At 38.7% G+C, this 19,734-nt stretch overlaps 1 protein-coding gene and 1 long non-coding RNA gene across 2 annotated transcripts; one reads left to right on the top strand and one right to left on the bottom strand.

Annotated features, from left to right (window-relative positions):
* The first annotated feature begins 2,725 nt into the window (after positions 1-2,725).
* LOC113676986 (uncharacterized) lies at positions 2,726-19,036 on the top strand. The gene is made up of 12 exons (XM_089204679.1): positions 2,726-2,921; positions 4,562-5,143; positions 5,840-6,223; positions 7,998-8,306; positions 9,058-9,219; positions 9,785-9,943; positions 10,166-10,396; positions 10,991-11,341; positions 12,229-13,083; positions 14,064-14,846; positions 15,225-15,452; positions 15,880-19,036. Exons 1-12 carry the CDS (start codon positions 2,885-2,887, stop codon positions 18,009-18,011), a joined length of 6,213 nt encoding a protein of 2,070 aa, XP_089060805.1. The 5' UTR covers positions 2,726-2,884; the 3' UTR covers positions 18,012-19,036.
* LOC113676987 (uncharacterized) lies at positions 4,770-9,880 on the bottom strand. Its single transcript, XR_003446761.2, has 3 exons — positions 9,739-9,880; positions 9,031-9,119; positions 4,770-5,781 (listed from the first exon to the last, which is right to left on the bottom strand). It is a non-coding gene; the product is annotated as an uncharacterized LOC113676987 (long non-coding RNA).
* Positions 19,037-19,734: the final 698 nt, after the last annotated feature.

Genomic DNA, 19,734 nt, shown 5'->3' with positions numbered 1-19,734 from the left:
CAAAACATTTGTTTTTCGGAGACAGCAGGGATGAATAATATTGCAAAAGAAAATTTTTGCAAGCGCAAAAACTTCACTCAATTTTTTTCATAATTGAGAAGTTGAGAACAGCCGATATGAGAGAAAACAAACAAGCAAAATAATTTCGTCTTCGTCAGAGAAAAATAAATTTAATTTCCAAATCCGTCATTTACAGCGCTGGCTTCAATTGTAGCCATTGATTTGAGACAGTCGAGGGTAGGTTTGTCCGCGTCTGGCATTAATAAGAGTCTGACTCGCCGCGCCTCATTAACACGAGGGCCTGCTTGCACAGTAGTGCTCTGATTGGTCGGAAATTGGTTATCCTAAAGAGGCACAGAAAACAATCAAAGTGCTCTGTGAGCAAACTCGTGAATTGACACATGATATTTTGGATTATGTTTAATTTTATCAGGTTTAGGGAATTTTGTGGTTGATTGTCATATCTAGAGTACGAGCAGTAGTTCAGTTTTCGCTAATGTAGCAAAGAAACAAAGTAACGTCGGGATAAGAAGGCATTACAATTGAAATGATCATGCTATTGCATTTGACAAGGGTGGATGATGTCATGTGTTTTAAACGTATATCATTTCTGTTTCTGGTTCAAAAGAAAAGGTTGGAAGTAAATGTGCGTGAAAAGTGAAATTTACTGTCTATCATTGGAAATATTAGAAAATCAAGGCAATACTTTCTTAATGAAAACATTAACGATTCCTTCTTTATCAAATGAGACAAACGGGAAAGAGTTTTGAGTGATATAACCAAAACAAGACTGCCACCGTCATTTTTTATCTCCGCCTGGGTAGATTTTAGTCACGTGCTAGGCAACGTATACTCAATTTCAAATAGATTCCAAGTTGCCGTGCGTCTGTTCAGTAATAGATCACAGAGGACGTCAAAATGTGGTAAGAGCAAAAAAGTGGCACACGAGGCGCAGCCGAGTGTGTCACTGATGTTCTTCAGTGACTCTCAGCTACGCCTCGTGTGCCACTTTTTTGCTCTTACCACATTTTGACGTCCTCTGTGATCTATTACTGAACAGACGCACGGCAACTTGGAATCTATTTGTTTTATATAATAAAGAATTAAAATATACGGAAAAAAAAGTTTTAATGATGACGTCATCTATACGTCTGTCCTCCAATAGATCATAAGTGAGAACCAATCAGAATGCGTGCATAACTGAACTTATTATATAAAACAAGATAGAATTTCATTTCAGGCCTATTTATCAATTTTGTGGTGTATAACTTTCGCATTTTAGTACGTAATATGTATTTCGAATCTTCAAATTGTCTTGAAACTTAAAAGAAAATTATTCTTTAAAAATTCACTGAAATCGGTAGCTAAAATTGTTTGTTTAGATGTTATTTGATTTGTGTTAACTTGTAATTTCGTTAGTCGCCGGCATCTTCTGTTGTTTCTCACAGGAAAAACACACGATACGAAACGTAATGATCGATTTTGTCCTCAATCTCACGCCGTAACAGAAAAAACTTTTGAACATCTGTAAACTCCGAGCGCTTCGTGATATTTTCAATGAATCTTCGGATTGTTTTCAAGTTCAAGGATTGTAAATTACAATTTTATGAAAAACGAAGGTTGTTCTGTTATTTCAGTGTGAATCCTTGCGCCGCTTGTTGAAACTAAAACGAAAAAAAAAATTATTTTAAGATTATCATTGGCTTCTTTGTCACCCCACCACTATTCTTAGCAACAAAGGTCGCTATTTCGTTTTTTATTGCTCGCCAAAAACTATCAAATGCACCCAAACGCCTAAAATCGAAAAAAAGTTTACAGGAATCGATCAATCGAGCGAGCGAGTGCCATTCCCCACATCGTATCTACAACTCGCTCTTGCGCATGCGCGCAATTCACGAGTTAAAAACTAACAAATGAACACTTAAAAGCTTTTCCGTGATCGGTTCAGCAAGTTACGTAACTGTACTTAGGGTTTCGATAGACCTCTCCAAAAAGGCTTATGAACCGCTCGCCTTTGATTCGCAATTTTCAGTCTATTTCGGTGCCGATGTGCTTCTATAAACCCCTATACGCTATGTACACTGGACAGCAGAACTAGTAGTCACGTTAGCTTTGTAAAAATGATGAACTTGGACAGGACTGCTGGATTGAGTGCGTGACCGGAAATCGACAACTTTCACTAAGTGGGTGTTACCGCAATTATTCTGACTTGTAAAATAAATTCTTTGCTTGAAAAATTCCTCTCTCTCTTTTCGGGAAATGATGATTTCTTCACTTCCTGACAACGACATTTAAATGGGGAATCCAAATGTTTTAACTTTTCTTAGAATTATCCTTATTAAAAGTTTCACAGAATTCTAACATCCCTAATTCTCCGTCTTTGACAAAATTCATCTTTTAAACTAGTTTCTGTCAGTTTTGACTGTCCTGTTTGTTCTTCAAATGTCCTGTTTGTTCTTCAAATGGGTAGACCATATCAGACCGAATATTTACCATTCCTATATTGAGATAAGAATTGATATTTTAATCACTTTAAGTTCCAAAGGAAAACGTGCTCTACAAAATTTTGCCACACAAGGATTTCTTATATCACATCAACAGACCATTAAGAGAAAATAATTCTCCTTAACAGGTTGTAAACAAGATAGCAGAGGGAAATGCGAGAACTTGAATGATAAAAAGATGAGCACCAGTGCCTATGATCAAATGCCATATTCTCTCAGTCAGATTTCAAGTGTCTGGCGTTCGCTGGATAGCTTACGAACATATCAAGCCTAACTATAGCGAAACGATTCAACATGGCGACGAAAAGTGATTACAGCAACCGGTGTATGCACTATTCAGCATCTGGAACATCTATTTTAACAGTGCACACTGAGCAGTAATGACAACAAAGATTTTATTTCGCCTCTTTATACAAGGTGAGCGATCGTTTTTGTTTAGTTTACGACATTTACATGGTTTCCTCTGTGGGTGCCCGCCACTTTACGGAAACTTGCGTGAAGTTTTCATACAAGCTGATTTTCTTTCTTCTCTGTTCGCTCGAAGTAGTATTTTTAAGTAATGAACTGCTTTGCTCTCATAAATATTTCCCGCCCTATTCATTAAATTCGATGAATTAAAATACGCTTCTTGAAAATTATTAAACAAAACGAGAGTCCGTTTCAATACTCGTGCGAGATGCTACTATAAAATACCACTTTTGTCGTCAAGTGCAAATCTAAATAATCAATCACGAATTCTTTGTCGCGGATATTTCGTCTTTTTTTTGGCAGTATTTTTTTGGTTTGAAATCGCCGTAACTGAAAAAAAGAGAAGTAGCTGCACGAATGTTGCAGTATGTCGGCGATCGTTCACATAATTTCACGCTTGGATCTTCATTTGAAATGAGTGACGGCGCATAAATTCTTCGTTTTAAATTTTGTCTGTAAGTGGATGGAAAAATACGTCCATCAGAAAGCTCTTATTTGAATATAACGCGCAGATTTCGGTATTGCTTTTACATTCGAAGCTTGTCATACAGCAATATCTCGTGAGCTGTCGACACTTCGTAGGCTACAAAGGAAACCGTGCATGTTATTATTTAGACTACAGATCTGTCAAAACGCGAGTGCACAACAAAAATTGCTTAAGTTTTTTCCTTTTGAGGACTGAACATATTTTAAGTTTTGTGTCTCGAGTTGGAAAAATTTCCGCACAGCCCAATACTTAATTATGCATGTACATCTTCCTGGTGATACACTGAATAATAAAGCCCCATATATGGATGGATAACGATGTATGGGGCTGTGCGGAAATTTTGCCCTCGAGTTTTTTGAAATCCAGACATTGTTTGGGATTTGAATTAGAGAAGGAATTGAATTGTGTTGAGTAGACGTAACTGTAAGAAAAACTGATAGTAAACAAAGCTTCCGTTAATCATGTAAGATTTCCATGAAAATCAACCCTCTGCGGTGTTGGTGAAAAAATGTTACAAGTTTTCCTAAAGAAAGTCCTCATGCCAAAGTACTGACCTCCAGTTTTGTGATAGGGAGGGCAATTGCCAAGGAAAGAACTTATAAATTAGGAACTTTGCTATCAACTTGAACTCAGTTTTGTGGTTTGTTACGGAGACATTAGTATAAATGGATTAAGAGACAGTCTACTATAAGGGCTTTTGACATGTTTTCCATCCCATATCTGGCAAATAGTTTGATTGGCAGAGGCTCAACCAAATCCTATGTTCAGAGACTCTTGTAAGTGTCTATTTGAGCCCCAAGCTTGCATCAATTCATATACAGAAAGTTTGAAGGAATATTTTATAAGAAACACGTACAGTTGTGGTGCTTGGGATTCAAAAGACACACAAATTATGCATAAGTTAACAACTAATTAAGAACATAGTGCATTAAAAAAAGAATGACTAGATCACAAATGTAGTATTCCAACTAATGTAATTGATTCAAAAGTAAAGTACACATAACAAGTGAATGTCTCTATTTGATAGCAACAATATAATCCCCTTAAATTTCAGTTGTGTAGTGGCAGTTCTACAGAAATCCTTTTTTTCTTTATTTTGCAGGAGTTCTACTTCTTCACTTATCACCTTGCACAAGAAGTAGCACATTCTTTTTCAATGCCACCTCATCAATGCAAGTGTCATCAGCAAGTATTCCACTCAAAAATGGCTTTGATTTCAGTTTTAGAACTTGCAGTGGTGGAGTGTTACTTGATCAAAAGGGGTCAAGTAATGGTTTTGTGCGTATTGAAGTGGTGCGCACCACAGTGAATTACACTAGGACACCTGTTTTATTTATTCCAAGCCACCTTAGAATGACATGGAAAGTTAATGGTACTGAAGAGTCTGTTACCATAGGGAAAGACCTGGATAAAAATATTCTTCATCAAGTACAGTTCACTCCTGGCAGTGGACAAGTAAATTCAACTCTCACCCTGAGTGGTTTAACGACCCAGTTTGTCCAAATGCCAAACACTATTTTAGAATTTGTAAGTTCAGGTCCCCTTTATGCTGGGAGCCATATATCTGGAGGTGAAGGTTTCGTTGGATGTATAACAAGTGGACAAAATATTCCACTGCCAGATAGTATCTCTGTGAATGTCAATGCAAACTGCCCACTGGGCCAATCTGGATGTCCAGCCAAAGGTTGGTTTGATTTCATATTATGGATTTTACCCATCCACCTAATCTTATTATTATGAAATTGGTATTCACTCAGGGCATCTACAGCAGGCCTGATTTTAAATTTCAGGGCCTTTTCAGTCACAAATCACTATCCAGATTCTCAACTGCAAGTATGAGTCAGTGCAAGTTTTTTATGTGCATAGGCTGAAAGAACTAAATTAAAAAGAATTGTGAAAAGATGCTGTGAAAGGGATAAAATTGTTCAAATAATTTCCTAATGGTTTTTATGTGGCTTTAATACACCCTGAGTAGGAAATTTGCATGTGAAGTGAAGTGAAGTCTAGATTTTAACATTGTGAGCACTGGAGTGTACATAGAAGTATGTGGAGTTTATATAACAGTTAGCTGGCATGTCAGTTTTCTCTTTTTTATCATTTCGTGTACTTGTTAAATACTAAGTGATTATGTCTCAAGGGGGGAAAAGGTCTGAGTCCAAGCTGGGGAAAACCTGACCAAATGCAGTTGGAGTAATTTCCCATGGGCCAGGTGGCAGGTCATTCAGTGGGAGCAGCAATATTCCCGGTCACTTACTGCAACAGAAACCAATACAAGTTGTGGCAAGATGAGCCCATTGTGCTTGTGTTTAGACATTTTCAATCCTATGGTGATAAATCAAAGAAAGGAATTAATTGTTTATATGTTTATTTTGACTTTTAGTTTGTCCAGCTGGTTTTACTGGATACTATTGTGAACTAAACATTGATGACTGTGCAAGTGCCAAGTGTCATCACTACAGCACATGTGTTGACCTTGTCAATAACTTCAGCTGTAGTTGTGGACCAAGGTGGACAGGCCAATTATGTGACATCTTCCTGGGATCCCTGTGTAATAAGACTAACAACAACAACACTGATGTGTGTAAGAATGGAGGTGTTTGTCGCGATACTTCAGACAAAAACAACTACACATGCACATGTAAGCCTGGCTACACTGGACGCAACTGTGAGAATGAATTTGATCCTTGTAAAAGTTATCCATGCAAGCAAGGAGGGACATGCTCCAAGCTTAGTGCAGATGACTTCAAATGTGATTGTCCATCAGGTAAGTTCATTAAATTATTTTTTTATTACTGGGATACCTGTGGTAGCCCAGTCATAAAATGCCTTTGTTTTTTTGTCTTTTTTTTTTTTTTTTTTTCCTCCGCCACAAAATGGAAAAATTGCGCAATAGTACCCAGAGTTCATTGGGCCCTCAACACCATGACAACTAACTGTGATCCAATGAGGGTGAAGATGTTCACATGCTGATCACGTGTTATCTTTATGATGATTGACGTTGTCATGCATGGACAGATCCGGGTCACATGACGAGCGCGAGATTTTCTTTTGTCGGTCATTTCGTATTTCAACGTGTTTGGATTACGATCACCTGAAGCGTTATAGCGCAAACGCTCGAAATACTTACAGACGCATACACAAGTCGTATTGTGCGCGGCCAGTCCACACTAAAAGATGTTATTGAGCGGTAATTTTGGACCAGATTGAGTCGCGAACTGTGTATCCGTTGTAGTTTCTGGTGATTTCTGCCGTTTTAAGCTTGCTTTACCATCACTGTTATTCACATCATCTACTTTTATTACGTTGGTAAAATCTGTACAGACATCACACAAACCAACTCGCGCACAAAATAAGAAGAGTATATTGAAGGCTTGAAATTATATTACGATCGATTTTCATCAAGAAATGGGCCAGGAATTTTCCACAATAGGGCAAATAATCGTGAAGGCTGATCGAAGAAAAGCGATTGCATGACGCTCGGTAAGCTGTAAGATGACATGTTATTATTTACCAGACGTAAAAACTCTTCAGATTCTCAGTCTGCATTTTGTACCCACTCTGCAGTCTCCAGTCTATATTTTGTATCCGGTCTGCTGTCTGCATTTTGTACTAACAGGTATCTGTGGCACCAATACAGTTTACTTTTGGTTACATTTATTCGCACAACACACATAATCTACCACAAAATACCTGTGTGTGAGGTAATTCGACATTTTCATTCTTTTCCACGTTAATACTCTTCTTTCCTTTTGTAAGAATGTAGACCACAAGTAATCCACCCACCCTACAAAAAATAACTCTTGCATGCATATCATGCCTATGTTTTAAAATAGGTGTATGCCCTTAGCCAGACTTGAGCTCACTATTTCAGTATACTAATCCGACACCCGTAGTATCACTACACTTGATTCCAAGGATCCAGTACCATCCAGGTATCCCAGTTACCCTGCTCACAGGGTCTAGTTTTGAAATAGAATTTACACAATTGATCATGTGGTCTAATCTTCTGGGTTAGCATAGTCACAGAGAAAAGGATCATTAAATGGTAGCAGTGACTGTTCAGTCTTTTTCAAGACTGCTATCACTCAGATGATCAGATCATATGATCCAATGTAACTTCTGGGATCGAAGCATTTATTGAACAATATACACAGTGATTATTCTGAAGCATCTCAGTTGGCCGAGTTCTTAAATCTTTGAATCCAATTGGCTAATTCTGCACTAGTAACCTGTCTAGTATTTTACCATACAGTCAGGCTCCAGTATGTTTTCTGTACCATTCATGGCGAGGTGGAAAATGACAAACCAACAGAAAGAAACAAACACATTATTTATTAGTCTAGGTTAGTCTGGGGGGGATAAAAACTGTGCCTTTGCCATGACCTTGAGTACAGCCCTTTGCCTTTGGCTTTGGCTGTGATCTGCAATTATGACCTCAAGCACTCTTTTTTCTTAAACTAATCTCCCAAACAGTAAACAACAATAATTATATTTAATGCTTGGCCTCTTGAATGATTATACATTATTTTTTCATAAAGGTTTTAAAGGAAAGCAGTGTCAGGAAAATATAAATGATTGTGCAGCATTCCCTTGTGGTCATGCTGGTACATGTATTGATGGAATCAACAACTACACTTGTAACTGCACTGGGTCTGGCTTCACTGGGCCATCATGTCAGGAAGACATTAATGAATGTAATTCTACGAACAAACCCTGTCATCCTATTAATACTGCCCAGTGCATTAATCATGATGGATTTTATCAATGTGTTTGTAAGCAAGGATTTAATGGCAAGAATTGTTATGAAGATTTAAATGACTGTCGTAGTGATCCCTGCCAAAATGGAGGTAGGTGACTCTCATATTCAGTGCTACATGTAGTTGTCAGTATAATTTTAGAGTGTTATTGTCAAATTATATTATGTAATGTCTGTTGTGGTGTTATGAGTGTTCTAAAAAACTGCAATTTACTGTATTTGTTTAGTACTTCAAATTGAAACTAATGTCTTTGATAAAAATCTGTTATTGTAGTCACCATTTAAGAAAAATAATCATTTCATCGTAAAAAGGGTAAATGGTCATTTATCATGGTCAACAGATTTATTACTGAAGTATAATCATTGGGCCCATGAGTTAGTCTTGCACTTTGGAAGTGATTCCATTGTGATACACAGAGTGATAGTACCTCATTTTTGGTTTGACTTTAAGACTTATTCTTTAGTATGTAATTCTGATGATAATAAGTTTTGAATTAGTTGCCATGTACTCAGACTGATGTTGCTTTACATGTTCCATATTTTGCCAACATCTGTAGCACTAAAATCCCTTAATAGTCCATTTTACAGTTGCCTGCTTGGTTGCCAAGCCTTTGAATGGAAGTGAGGCTAAAGATGACCTTTTAATGATACAAATGTTGCTGCTTTTCAAATGCAAATTATTTTGTTATCATGCTAACTAGATGTTGGTCTTTATCACAACATGGTCACCTTCAGCCTCACTCCAAATCAAAGGCTTGGCAACTTAGCACAGCTGTAAAATGGCCTATTGTCTGGCAATATGTCCTCTCACTAACCTTGTCAAGTTTTTATTTTCATTAAAGGAACTTGTATTGATGAAGTAAACAGCTACAGATGCAAATGTATGGATGGATTTACTGGAACCCTGTGTGAGATTAACATTGATGACTGTTTGAATCACAACTGTAACAACAACTCAATATGTGATGATGGTGTCAATAATTACAATTGTGTTTGTAAACCTGGTGAGTCTGTGCACAGTTAGTAAAGGGTTGGTCACATATAACATTTTACAAGTTGTTTTTAAGCCAGGTGCAGATGCAAGTTATAATTTTAAATTTGTACACAGCAGTACAAATGAAAAGCAGAAATCAAAATAACACATTCAAGAATCTCACCACTAGAAACACACAGGTAAAGGCTGTAATCAGCTCAACCAGGCAGTTTTTTGGACGATAGAATTACTGTATGCATGCAAAATTTATATTGCACAATAGCTTACATTAGCATGACCCTCTTCAACCATTACACAATAGCAATTAAGAGAGAAGGATGTTGTGTTAAACTGGCTGCTCAAAACTTCACATGATAGGGCTAATTGTTTTTATTGAAAGGTGATTTAAGTACTAGGTAACACCTCTTGCATATTATTGACATTACATTGCTTAGAGGAATCAACTCAATATTTGATGTGTTCTTCTCTTTGTGGACCAATATCCATACTTTCAATGAATTTAAAAAATTTTACGCAATCTAAAACTCACTTAATTCATCTGATCACAATAAATCTTCTATTTCATTTCCATGCAGGATTTAATGGAAGTCAATGTGAGAACGATCTTAACGACCACTGCTGGTCCGTTAACTGTAACAATGGAACTTGTAAAAGTGGTAACAGCAGTTTCCGATGTGAGTGCTTTCCTGGATTCAATGGTACCTACTGTGAGAATGAAATCAATGAGTGTGAAGGTAAGTTTCAATTCTGAGAACATATAGATTAAATGACCATGGCCACGATGGACATGAATATTATAATCAAATCTAACTAGGGGAAAAAAGCAAGGCGACTGCATCTCTTGCTGCATTTTGAGCTGAAATTTCATACATCATACTTGGTGTCTTGGTATTTCGTAATAGTTCATACACCTGTATCTGCTGTGTACAATATCTGATTGTGACATATTTTGTCAGGTGTTTCATGTAACTGTGGGAGTTGCACTGATCTTCTTGGAGCATTCCGTTGTGACTGTGATCCATGGACTACAGGCCGGTACTGTGAGACTGACATCGATGAATGTGCTAATAAAAGTCAGTGCAGTGTGGATAAACGTCAAGGTATTTGTCAAAACATCAACATCACCAAAGAAACTTGTGATAACCGCAAGAAAGGAGCTGAATGCTACTGTACCCCAGGTTTTACAGGTATTGTAGTATGCTTTAGATTCTTTAGATCAGGGCTCAGTTGTTCGAAGGCCGATTAGCACTAACCTAGGGTTAAATTTTAATCCAGGTCTCTTTATTTCTTTGATCAAAAGCCTTTTAGGGAAGATTTTTTTAATGTAAAGAGCAATTTGGAAATATACTGTAAGCACTAAAATTCCACGCCCAAAAGTACAGTAAAAAGATACCAGAGGACGTGTAAAATGCGTCTGTTGCTGTGGAAAGGAACTAAGGTTATTATTTCTGGAAGTAATGTTCTGCACATCTGATGGAACCCCCTCTCCAAGGAGTTGTTGTATCAGAGCTTATTGTAAGTATGTTTGAAACAGAGTATTGGTGTTTATTGGAATAAGGACGCTTATTGGTATGGAACGCTCATTGGAATGAGGGTGCTTACTCAATAAGGGCGCTTATCACAAAAACAAATTCGAGAATGGGAGCGCTTTTTAGAGAGGGGGCGCTTATTGGAAGGAATGCGCTAAGTCGTATCACTACGGTAAGCATACACCCCCCCTCCCCTTGATTACGTCATTGCTTAATTTAGTTTGAAGAATATCTTTGTTGTTGTTATTCGAGGTGCAAACTGCCAGGATAATGTGGATTACTGCCTGCAATATGCACCTTGTCAAAATCAGGCAAATTGCACCGATGGAAAGGAAGTTAACGAGTACAGTTGTACCTGTGCATCCGGCTGGACTGGACGAAACTGCGATGTGGACATTGATGAGTGTCAGCTTGGATACTGTCAGAATAATGCAACATGTAATAATACTTTAGGTAACTACGCATGTGCATGCTTACCTGGCTTCACAGACCACAACTGTTCCACAAATATTAATGACTGCCTACCAGACCCATGTGAAAATGGTGGAAACTGTACAGATCTAATAAATGGCTTCACCTGTGCATGTCAGCCAGGATATGACGGTAATATACATGAATACGCAAGAGATTATGAAGGGACAGAGAGTGAAGTTCCCCGTGTAGCTCTTTAGATATGTCAATTTCACTAGTTATTTATAGATAGTCCTCCCAAACGGAAGTTAGTTTCCTGAGACGTTCTTTGATTGATCAATGAAATCAACACGTCTATTCCCAATTGTTCCTCTCTGTTCTTCATTTTCTCTTGATTTGCGTCTTTTTTCGACAAACTTGTTTGTTTTGTTAGAGTAAATATATATTTTTAACTTTCTTGCTCTCTTTTTTTTGCGTTTTATGGACCGAGACGAAGTATATAGCAAAAAGTACCAACACGGCTACTGTTAATGAAATTGTTATAAAGTTCGTTCGATTGGTGTTTTCTTAACCTTAGAAGAAAAGGTTTCCTGGAAAATTCGTTTCGTATAATGTGTATGTTTTTGTGGCATCAAATGGCACATTAACATAAAAGTGTTCCAAGGACTGACAGCCTTTATCATCTTACCCAAACCACACGTGTAAGCCAAGAACGGAGTATTTCTTTCGGCCTAAATACCACTTAGCCGATGTGTATTCTGTATTCTCGCCATGTCCTAAATCGCCGATCATTTCTTTTTTTTTTCCTTTTGAAAATTTACCGCCCGCTGAGTCTTGTACACCTGGCCCCGGTTGTTCCAAGGTCGGACAACACTATCCACAGGATAAATCTCTATCCAGTGGACAACGCTATACGATTTGCCATTACTTACCCGCTGGATAACGATTTATCCATTGGATAGCAGTATCCGTACTTTATAAAACTGGGCCCTGGTTAGCAGCTCACTTAAGCATTGATGGCAGCCGATTCGCAGAAAGACTACATTCTTTTCTGAAATCTTTGATCTCTTGGCACACAGGTGAAAATTGCTCCAACAACATTGATGAATGCGAGTCTAATCCATGCCGGAACAATGCAACATGTATCGACGCCATAGCTGATGTCAACTGCACTTGCACAGCCAACTTCACGGGGAAGTACTGTGAGCTTGAGCTATCTTCTTGCATTCCTAATCCGTGCAAGAATAATGGCACCTGTGATTTACAAAACAACAACTTCACTTGTACTTGCGCAGCTGGCTTCGGAGGTGTACATTGTGAAAATATAACCACAGTTGGATTAAATGGGTCCTCGTTCATGGATTTCCACGTCGGAAAACAAATGTTTGAACTCTCTTTTCAGTTTAGAACAACTCTGAATCACGGCTTATTAGGCACTGATTCAGGGAGCAATTTTCTTGTTTTTCTTGATAAAAATGAAGTACACGTATTGTACAATAACATGAAGAAACTCTCAGCTGGCAAAAAGGCTTCTCTCAGCAATGGACTCTGGCACACTGTTTTTATCAACATATCTGCAGACTCCATAATTCTCACTGTGGATAACTCATCTTGTGGCGAGCTTTGCCAGACGTCTTCACCTCTACAAGCACAGGCTGACGTTTCAAAACTCTACATAGGTGGATCTTCATCTCCTGTTAACTATCTTCACAACACGCTGTATAATTTCACTGGTTGTATTCAAGATGTAACGATTGATATGGAGACAGTGATCCCCACAAGTGCAGTAGTGGAATTACATAACGCTGTTACTGGGTGTCCACGAGAAGAGGTGTGTTTATCCAACCCCTGTGCAAATGGCCAATGTATTGACGAATGGATCAAATTCAGCTGTGATTGCACACGACCTTGGATCGGCTCGCGCTGCAATACTAGTGAGTTTAACTATGATTTTTTTAGCTAACTAGGTCTCGATGAGTACCACAAAAGATTAATGAAATTTTACTGAGACACGAAATAAATGGGAGGAATTAGTCTAAAAGTTACGAATGTAGTTAAGACGTGAATATGAAAGCGATCTTCGCAGTAATGAACACTACTTAAATAGTAATGAAAAGAAGGCCTGAAAAAATTCAGGCCTGTACGGGATTTGAACCCATGACCACTGCGATACCGCAGTTCAAATACATGACTTCCATATGTTCACAACCGTTTATTCACCACTTCACGGGTTTATTTGGAACCAAAACAATGACCAGCTCCCAGTTGGCTTGTTAGCTCAGGTGGTAGAGCACTGCACTGGTATCGCAAAGGTCATAGGTTCAAATCCCGTACAGGCCTGAATTTTTTCAGGCCTTCTTTTCACTACTACTTAAGTAGTGTTCATGACTGCGAAGATCGCTTTCATATTCATGTCTTTATCCGCAGTTCAAATGTATGACTTTCATATATTCACAACCAATGTAGTTAAGATTGAAAATATTAACACAGCTGGCAGCCGAAAATTGAAGTTGGCGCCTTTAAGATATATTAATGTTGCTCAAACTAAAGTCACATGGTAAACACACCAATTGGTTTTTACCGGAATTTTGTGGGAGGCACTTATTTCTTGGAAAATTTTATTACATGTATTTTACTTTGAAGTGGAAGCGATTCTCGTATTTTAACATTCCACAAAGTAAAACCAAGTTGGACAGAAAGCCGTTATCTAACATCAAGGATAACTTTCTGACCTTTCTAACTTTATTTCGCTTCCCTCCGAGTGTGAACTGCGATTTTACGCTGTATAACTCTTATACACCGATTATCACGAATAATTTTCTTTGCTCTCCAGAAAGATGGAGACAACGGGTTTTTTAGATCGATCATCGGAAAAGTTTTTGCAATTTGTTAAAACCTTTTCCTCTCTTTTTAGCGGTAACACCGGGAACGTTTGGTGCAACAGAGCCGTTGAACACAGGTAGCAGCAGACGCCGACGTAATGCTGACAGTATGCACAACGTTTCCTTTGCTAAATTCCTCACTGATGGCACCCGTTTTGACTCAGCTGCAGAGTTGTCATTCTTCATCCGAACTCGAGAACTGAGAGGATTAATAATACTGATGACAGACAATCAGGATCATCACATTAGTGTTGTGATTGACCAAGGAATGTTGTTTGTACAAACCACTTCAAATGGACACACCTCCAATAATACCATAAATGGAAGGGTTAGTGATGGACATTGGCACTTTGTTGAAATCCGAAACAACATGTCACGCTTTGACAACCTCACTATGGTCATGGGACCCATTGTTAACAAAGATATCATATTGACTTCGACCTACCTTGGAGGACTTGATGACTTCTCTCTTTACCCAGAAGCTGACATCATTCGAACTCCATTTCGAGGCTGTTTGCAGGACATTCAACTGAACAAAAAACTGTTTGACTTCGGGTTTAATGATGCGTCGTTAATATCCACGGATCGTTACACGTTACTTGCTTCAGATGGTCTGGGTGTAGGCTGTAAGGGAATGAATGTGTGTCGATCATTACCTTGTGGTGATGGAGGCTATTGTAAAGACTTGTGGAACAAATATCATTGTGAGTGTAAACCTCGCTACGGTGGCCCGGACTGTGCACTGTACGGTTGCTCCTTGGTTAACCTGTGCCCTCACAACACCACCTGCTTGGATATCGGAGAAAATTATGAATGTAAGCGCTTATGAAATAATAAACTATATTCACGAGGTAAAGTTTTCGTATGAACATGTTGTGCTGAAATGTCCCGTAGTAAACGTTACATTTTATAACAGCTGTCTTTTTAATCAGCTTTCAATGATTTCCCATGTAGGTCGCTTGTATGCCCACTTTAAGTTGGATCGCCTGTTCTTGACGTCACCATCGCGGTCCATGTATGTGTGACCACAGGGCTGTCCGCGAGAGTCAAATTGTTTTGCTCTGTGAAGATTTCTTGTGGCTGAAACGATGACTTTTTTTACTGTTAGTAAACGCGATCGTGGAATGGAATTGTACACGTGAATTTTTTAGTTTACTTCACATGTTTTGCTAAGTTATTTATCTCTGTGTTAGGTGTACATCCCTTTACTTTCAATGGCAGTGCAAGTCGTGCAGAATTCACTTTAGTCTCCAGCGTTAATGTCAGCATGGATGTGTCTTTACGAGTAAGAACAAGGGAGTCCTCAGCTGTGCTGATTCACATTCGTCAAGGCTACGACAGATTTTTCAAGATGGCACTTGACGATGGACAGATTAATATCAGTTTTGCTCTGAATGGAGACAAAGGAGGAATATCCTTAGGTAGGATAAGGCTCTACTGAATTCAATAAATATGTTAATTGCATACCGGCAAGATGGTCAATATCAATATCGGGAAACAAAAGAACAGTTTTCTTTGTATGAAATGTCCATCGTTTATATAAATGATAAGCTCAGCACAAGGACTCACAAGAAGTAGCCAGGTAAAACCCAAAGTGAAAATAATGAAAAGCTGAAGGTGCACTTTCCGTAGAAATGTGTTTTTCGTTGTTCAAGACACGACAAGTCTAGTTCGTGTAAAATAGTTCGACAGTCGTTTTGTCGTCTGACAATTTTCATATGCGGTATTTCATTGAATTTTGAGGAGTTAATTTTATGTCGTTTTTGTAAAATGGTCACAAGTGGCATTTACCTCCGTTATATTTTCCACTTTCCGGTTATTTATCAAACTTTGTATCCTTCTTTTTAGATAATCAAGTAAATGAAGGCCATTGGCACAAAATCATGTTCAAGATGACTGATAATCAGAGTTATTTGACCGTAGATGGCTCCACCACAATTGATTCCTCGAAATATTCAATCAATGAAATAACAAGCTTATTAAACAACACTTCAGTTGTGGTGGGTGGGTCAGCATTCAAAGGATGCATAGATAACGTGCGTATCGGTGATCTGCTGCTGCCGTTTGTTGATTATTACAACAGCACCTTGAATGTTAGTCACGTGACTCCTCTGGAGCCTCACTTCCAAGTTAACAAGACAGAACTGAAGTTCGGTTGCCACAGTGATGACGTTTGTGGTCCGGCACCTTGTGTGCGGGGCACGTGCAGTGACGAATGGAACCTGTTCAATTGCGCATGTCCAGAAGGATGGGCAGGGCGTATCTGTACACTAACTGCCAACATGACATGCGCACATTCCCCATGCGTCAATGGCACGTGTTCTAATCTGACTTACGTTGGCAAGGCAACCAATCAGAAACAAGTAAGTGACGTAGGATTTGATATGTTTGAGTGCAAGTGTACTCAAGGATTTGAAGGAAAGCTTTGTGAAAATGCCACGAACGAATGCGTCCCTGATCCATGTGAAAATGGCGCAAACTGCACTGATCTTCATCTTGACTATAACTGTACTTGTCCCAGAGGTTACGCTGGAAAAAACTGTTCAACGAACATCGACGAATGTGTGAATAATAACTGCACTAACAATTCTACTTGTGTCGACGGAATCGGCTTGTATAGTTGTTCTTGCGTGACTGGTTTTAATGGAACCTTCTGTGAGCAAGATATTAATGAATGTGAAGTTACGATGCCGCTCGGTCCTTGTAACGTATCAGGAACACATAACTGCTCTAACTTGGTGGGCGGATACAAGTGTGTCTGTAAACAAGGATTCTTCGGGGAGCTGTGTCAGTATGACTTTAGCATGAAATGCGAATTGGATAACCCTTGCCAAAATGGTGGTAATTGTTCAGATAACGCAACAGCTGTTAGCTGCTCTTGTCCTGAGGGGTATAATGGGACATTTTGTCAGAATGATATTCACGAATGTGAAGACGAGCCATGTATGAACAACGGAACATGCATTGATAGCCATGTGAACTCCACAAGTCGTATGTTCCCAGGCTACAAGTGCAACTGCACTAATGATTTTGAAGGACAGCGATGTGAAAAGAAAATAGACCTATGTGAATCTGAACCTTGCAAGAACAATGCCACGTGTGAAAGGTTGGCTTATAACAAGTATCAGTGTAACTGCACACCTGAGTATAAGGGAGAAAACTGCTCTATTTTCAGAGCCTGTTACAGCAGACCATGCCAGAATGGAGCTACTTGTAACGAATCCTACAACCCAAATAATTATTCCTGCTCATGCCCATTCGGGTTCTACGGACGAAACTGCGAAAAAGTCATAGATTACTGTTCACCAGACCCATGTAGAAATAACGCGACTTGCGTGAATTTGAACAGAGAAGGAAAGTATTTCTGCAACTGTACTGAAGGATTTGGTAATATAAACTGTAGTGGCTTGTTAACATTTTGCGATCCCGACCCATGCATTAATGGAAATTGTACTCCTCTAATGGACACTTTTCAGTGCGAGTGTAACCCAGGTTATACAGGAAAAAATTGCATTGAGCTCATTAACAAATGTGATTCGAATCCTTGTCTCAACGGTGGCACGTGTACCTCTACTGACGGCTCATTTCGCTGCGAGTGTGAGTCTGGTTGGGTGGGTGAAACATGTCAGTATGTACATCCGTGTAACAGTAGTCCGTGCCAGAACGGTGCAACTTGCAAATCCACTGATCAGGCTGGGAATTTTTCGTGTCTTTGTCGGGATTATTTCACAGGTACAAGGTGTGAAATTTCGCAAGAACCAACCGATCCCTCCGAAAGGTCCGGCGGCAGTCAAGCTATACTAATCGGTGGAAGTATAGCGGCTTGTATTATCGCCATGTTGTTGTTCGTTTTATTGGTAATTGTTCTGAAGAAGAGAACTTCAAATGGCACATATAATCCTAGTAAGGAAGAATTAGAGGCTGGGCGTGTTGAACTGGATTCCATGTTGAAACCGCCTCCTCCGGAAAGACTCATATGAAATTTTGTGTCGCTCCAAGATGATAAGTTAAGAGTAATCAACCCTGAGTTCATCTGCTGAAGACCACTCTGCTCCCTCCGGTCTCTGCTTCAAAGAAGAATTGGTTCAGTTGACCACCTTCCTTGTGTTGATAACGACCACACTTGGGAAACAATTCCTTCAGTGGTTGTGTTACCCAACAACCTTCAACCAACTATCCAAAACTACACATTGGGATCAAAATGTAAGAGGACAAAGGTAATTTTTTTAGGCGTTTTGCAGAATATGCTAAGAGTAGAAGTATATTTTATTTTGCGCACCATACGTGAAATTGCTATCGAAGTTTTGCAGACGGCGACGCTTTCCTTTGTAAGGTTTCCTCATTTTTCGAACTTTCGGTGAAATTTACCATTTAATTGTGTGGGGTTTTTTTGCTATTTTTCTCTTTGTTCGAATTCCTTAGGTTTTGAACGGCGCTTTATTCTGAGTATATCACGTTTGCCCTTAACATTGTTCGGGGATGTGCAGCAGTAACGAGAATATCTTAGAAAACCTTTGTAGTTCACGTAGAAAAATGTTAACCAGCTCTTTCTTCGGGCAGCTAGAATTAATTCTATAAACATTTATAGTTTTTTTTAATGGCGAGGAACTGCCAAAAGGTATTTACCTAACCATCGTCAATTTTATTTCCCTTACGCATTTGTTTTCGTATCTCCTTGATGTTTTGTCAGTCTCTCATATATGGTCAGAATATAATTTATAGTTTGTCTGTATGTAGGAATTAGCCTTATTTTAAACAATGAAACATTAGGTAGCTTACTCTGGTAGCTTATCATGGGGTGTTGTATGAAATAAGTTTACCAAGAACACTGGTAGTTGTATATCAGAATTTTATTTAAAGCAATCAACTGTGTATATATATATGCGTGACGCGAAGTTGAGTTTAATTAATTACCTATTTTAGACTTTATATTGATTTGAATGAAAGATGAATCAAGGGTAACTTTTGCAATATTTTTTTTTTTAATAAAAATAGTCGTGATCTACTTTGTGTGCTTTGTGATTACTATTTCAATAACCCCTAGTCTAAGCTCACAGTTGGAATCATCATTGATTTTCAGTTGAGTGTCGCTCAGTTTAACATTCATGTTGTATTTCCGGGTTAAAACATGTGACTGTACAAACATATCTTACCCAGGGATATGTCGAACCTTCGATATTTGTAAGTGGTCATTCCCCTGCTTCACGGGGGATTCGATTTGACAGGTCCTCAATGTTACTAGGAATAATGCTAGTTGCTATAATGCTAATTTTTACAACAAATTTTATCACGTATCGTGAAAAAATACCCTGCTAAAAAGTCGACCTGCATTCGTAATATTTGTGACAATGTTAAAGTTGACGACCTGCCAAAGTCTTGAAGTCTGTGAATTGATGAGCTGATAAGTTATAAGCTAAAGTATCGCGTCAACCGTAGCATGTGTATCTTTCCAAAAAGCATAATGACACCTGGGAGTAACTTAGACATCTAGTATCTCTTTCTACCATGCAAAAAAAAGATCAGCTACTCACCGTCCATCGGCCGACACAGTGATACTTTGATTCTTCGATAGTTTTTCGATCATGGATTTTTCTCAGCTGCCAACTTCTGTCGCGTGACATAAAGAAATCAGAGGTCGAGCAAGTGGATCAGTCTTCGACAGGGAAAGCCCGATCGTGCAAAAAACTTGCGAAAGTAGTGATA

This window comes from Pocillopora damicornis, chromosome 4, assembly GCF_964200805.1.
Source record: "Pocillopora damicornis chromosome 4, jaPocDami1.2, whole genome shotgun sequence".
NCBI lineage: Eukaryota > Metazoa > Cnidaria > Anthozoa > Scleractinia > Pocilloporidae > Pocillopora > Pocillopora damicornis.
Note: the sequence above shows the minus strand (reverse complement) of the source record. Positions and strands in the feature narration are given on the sequence as shown.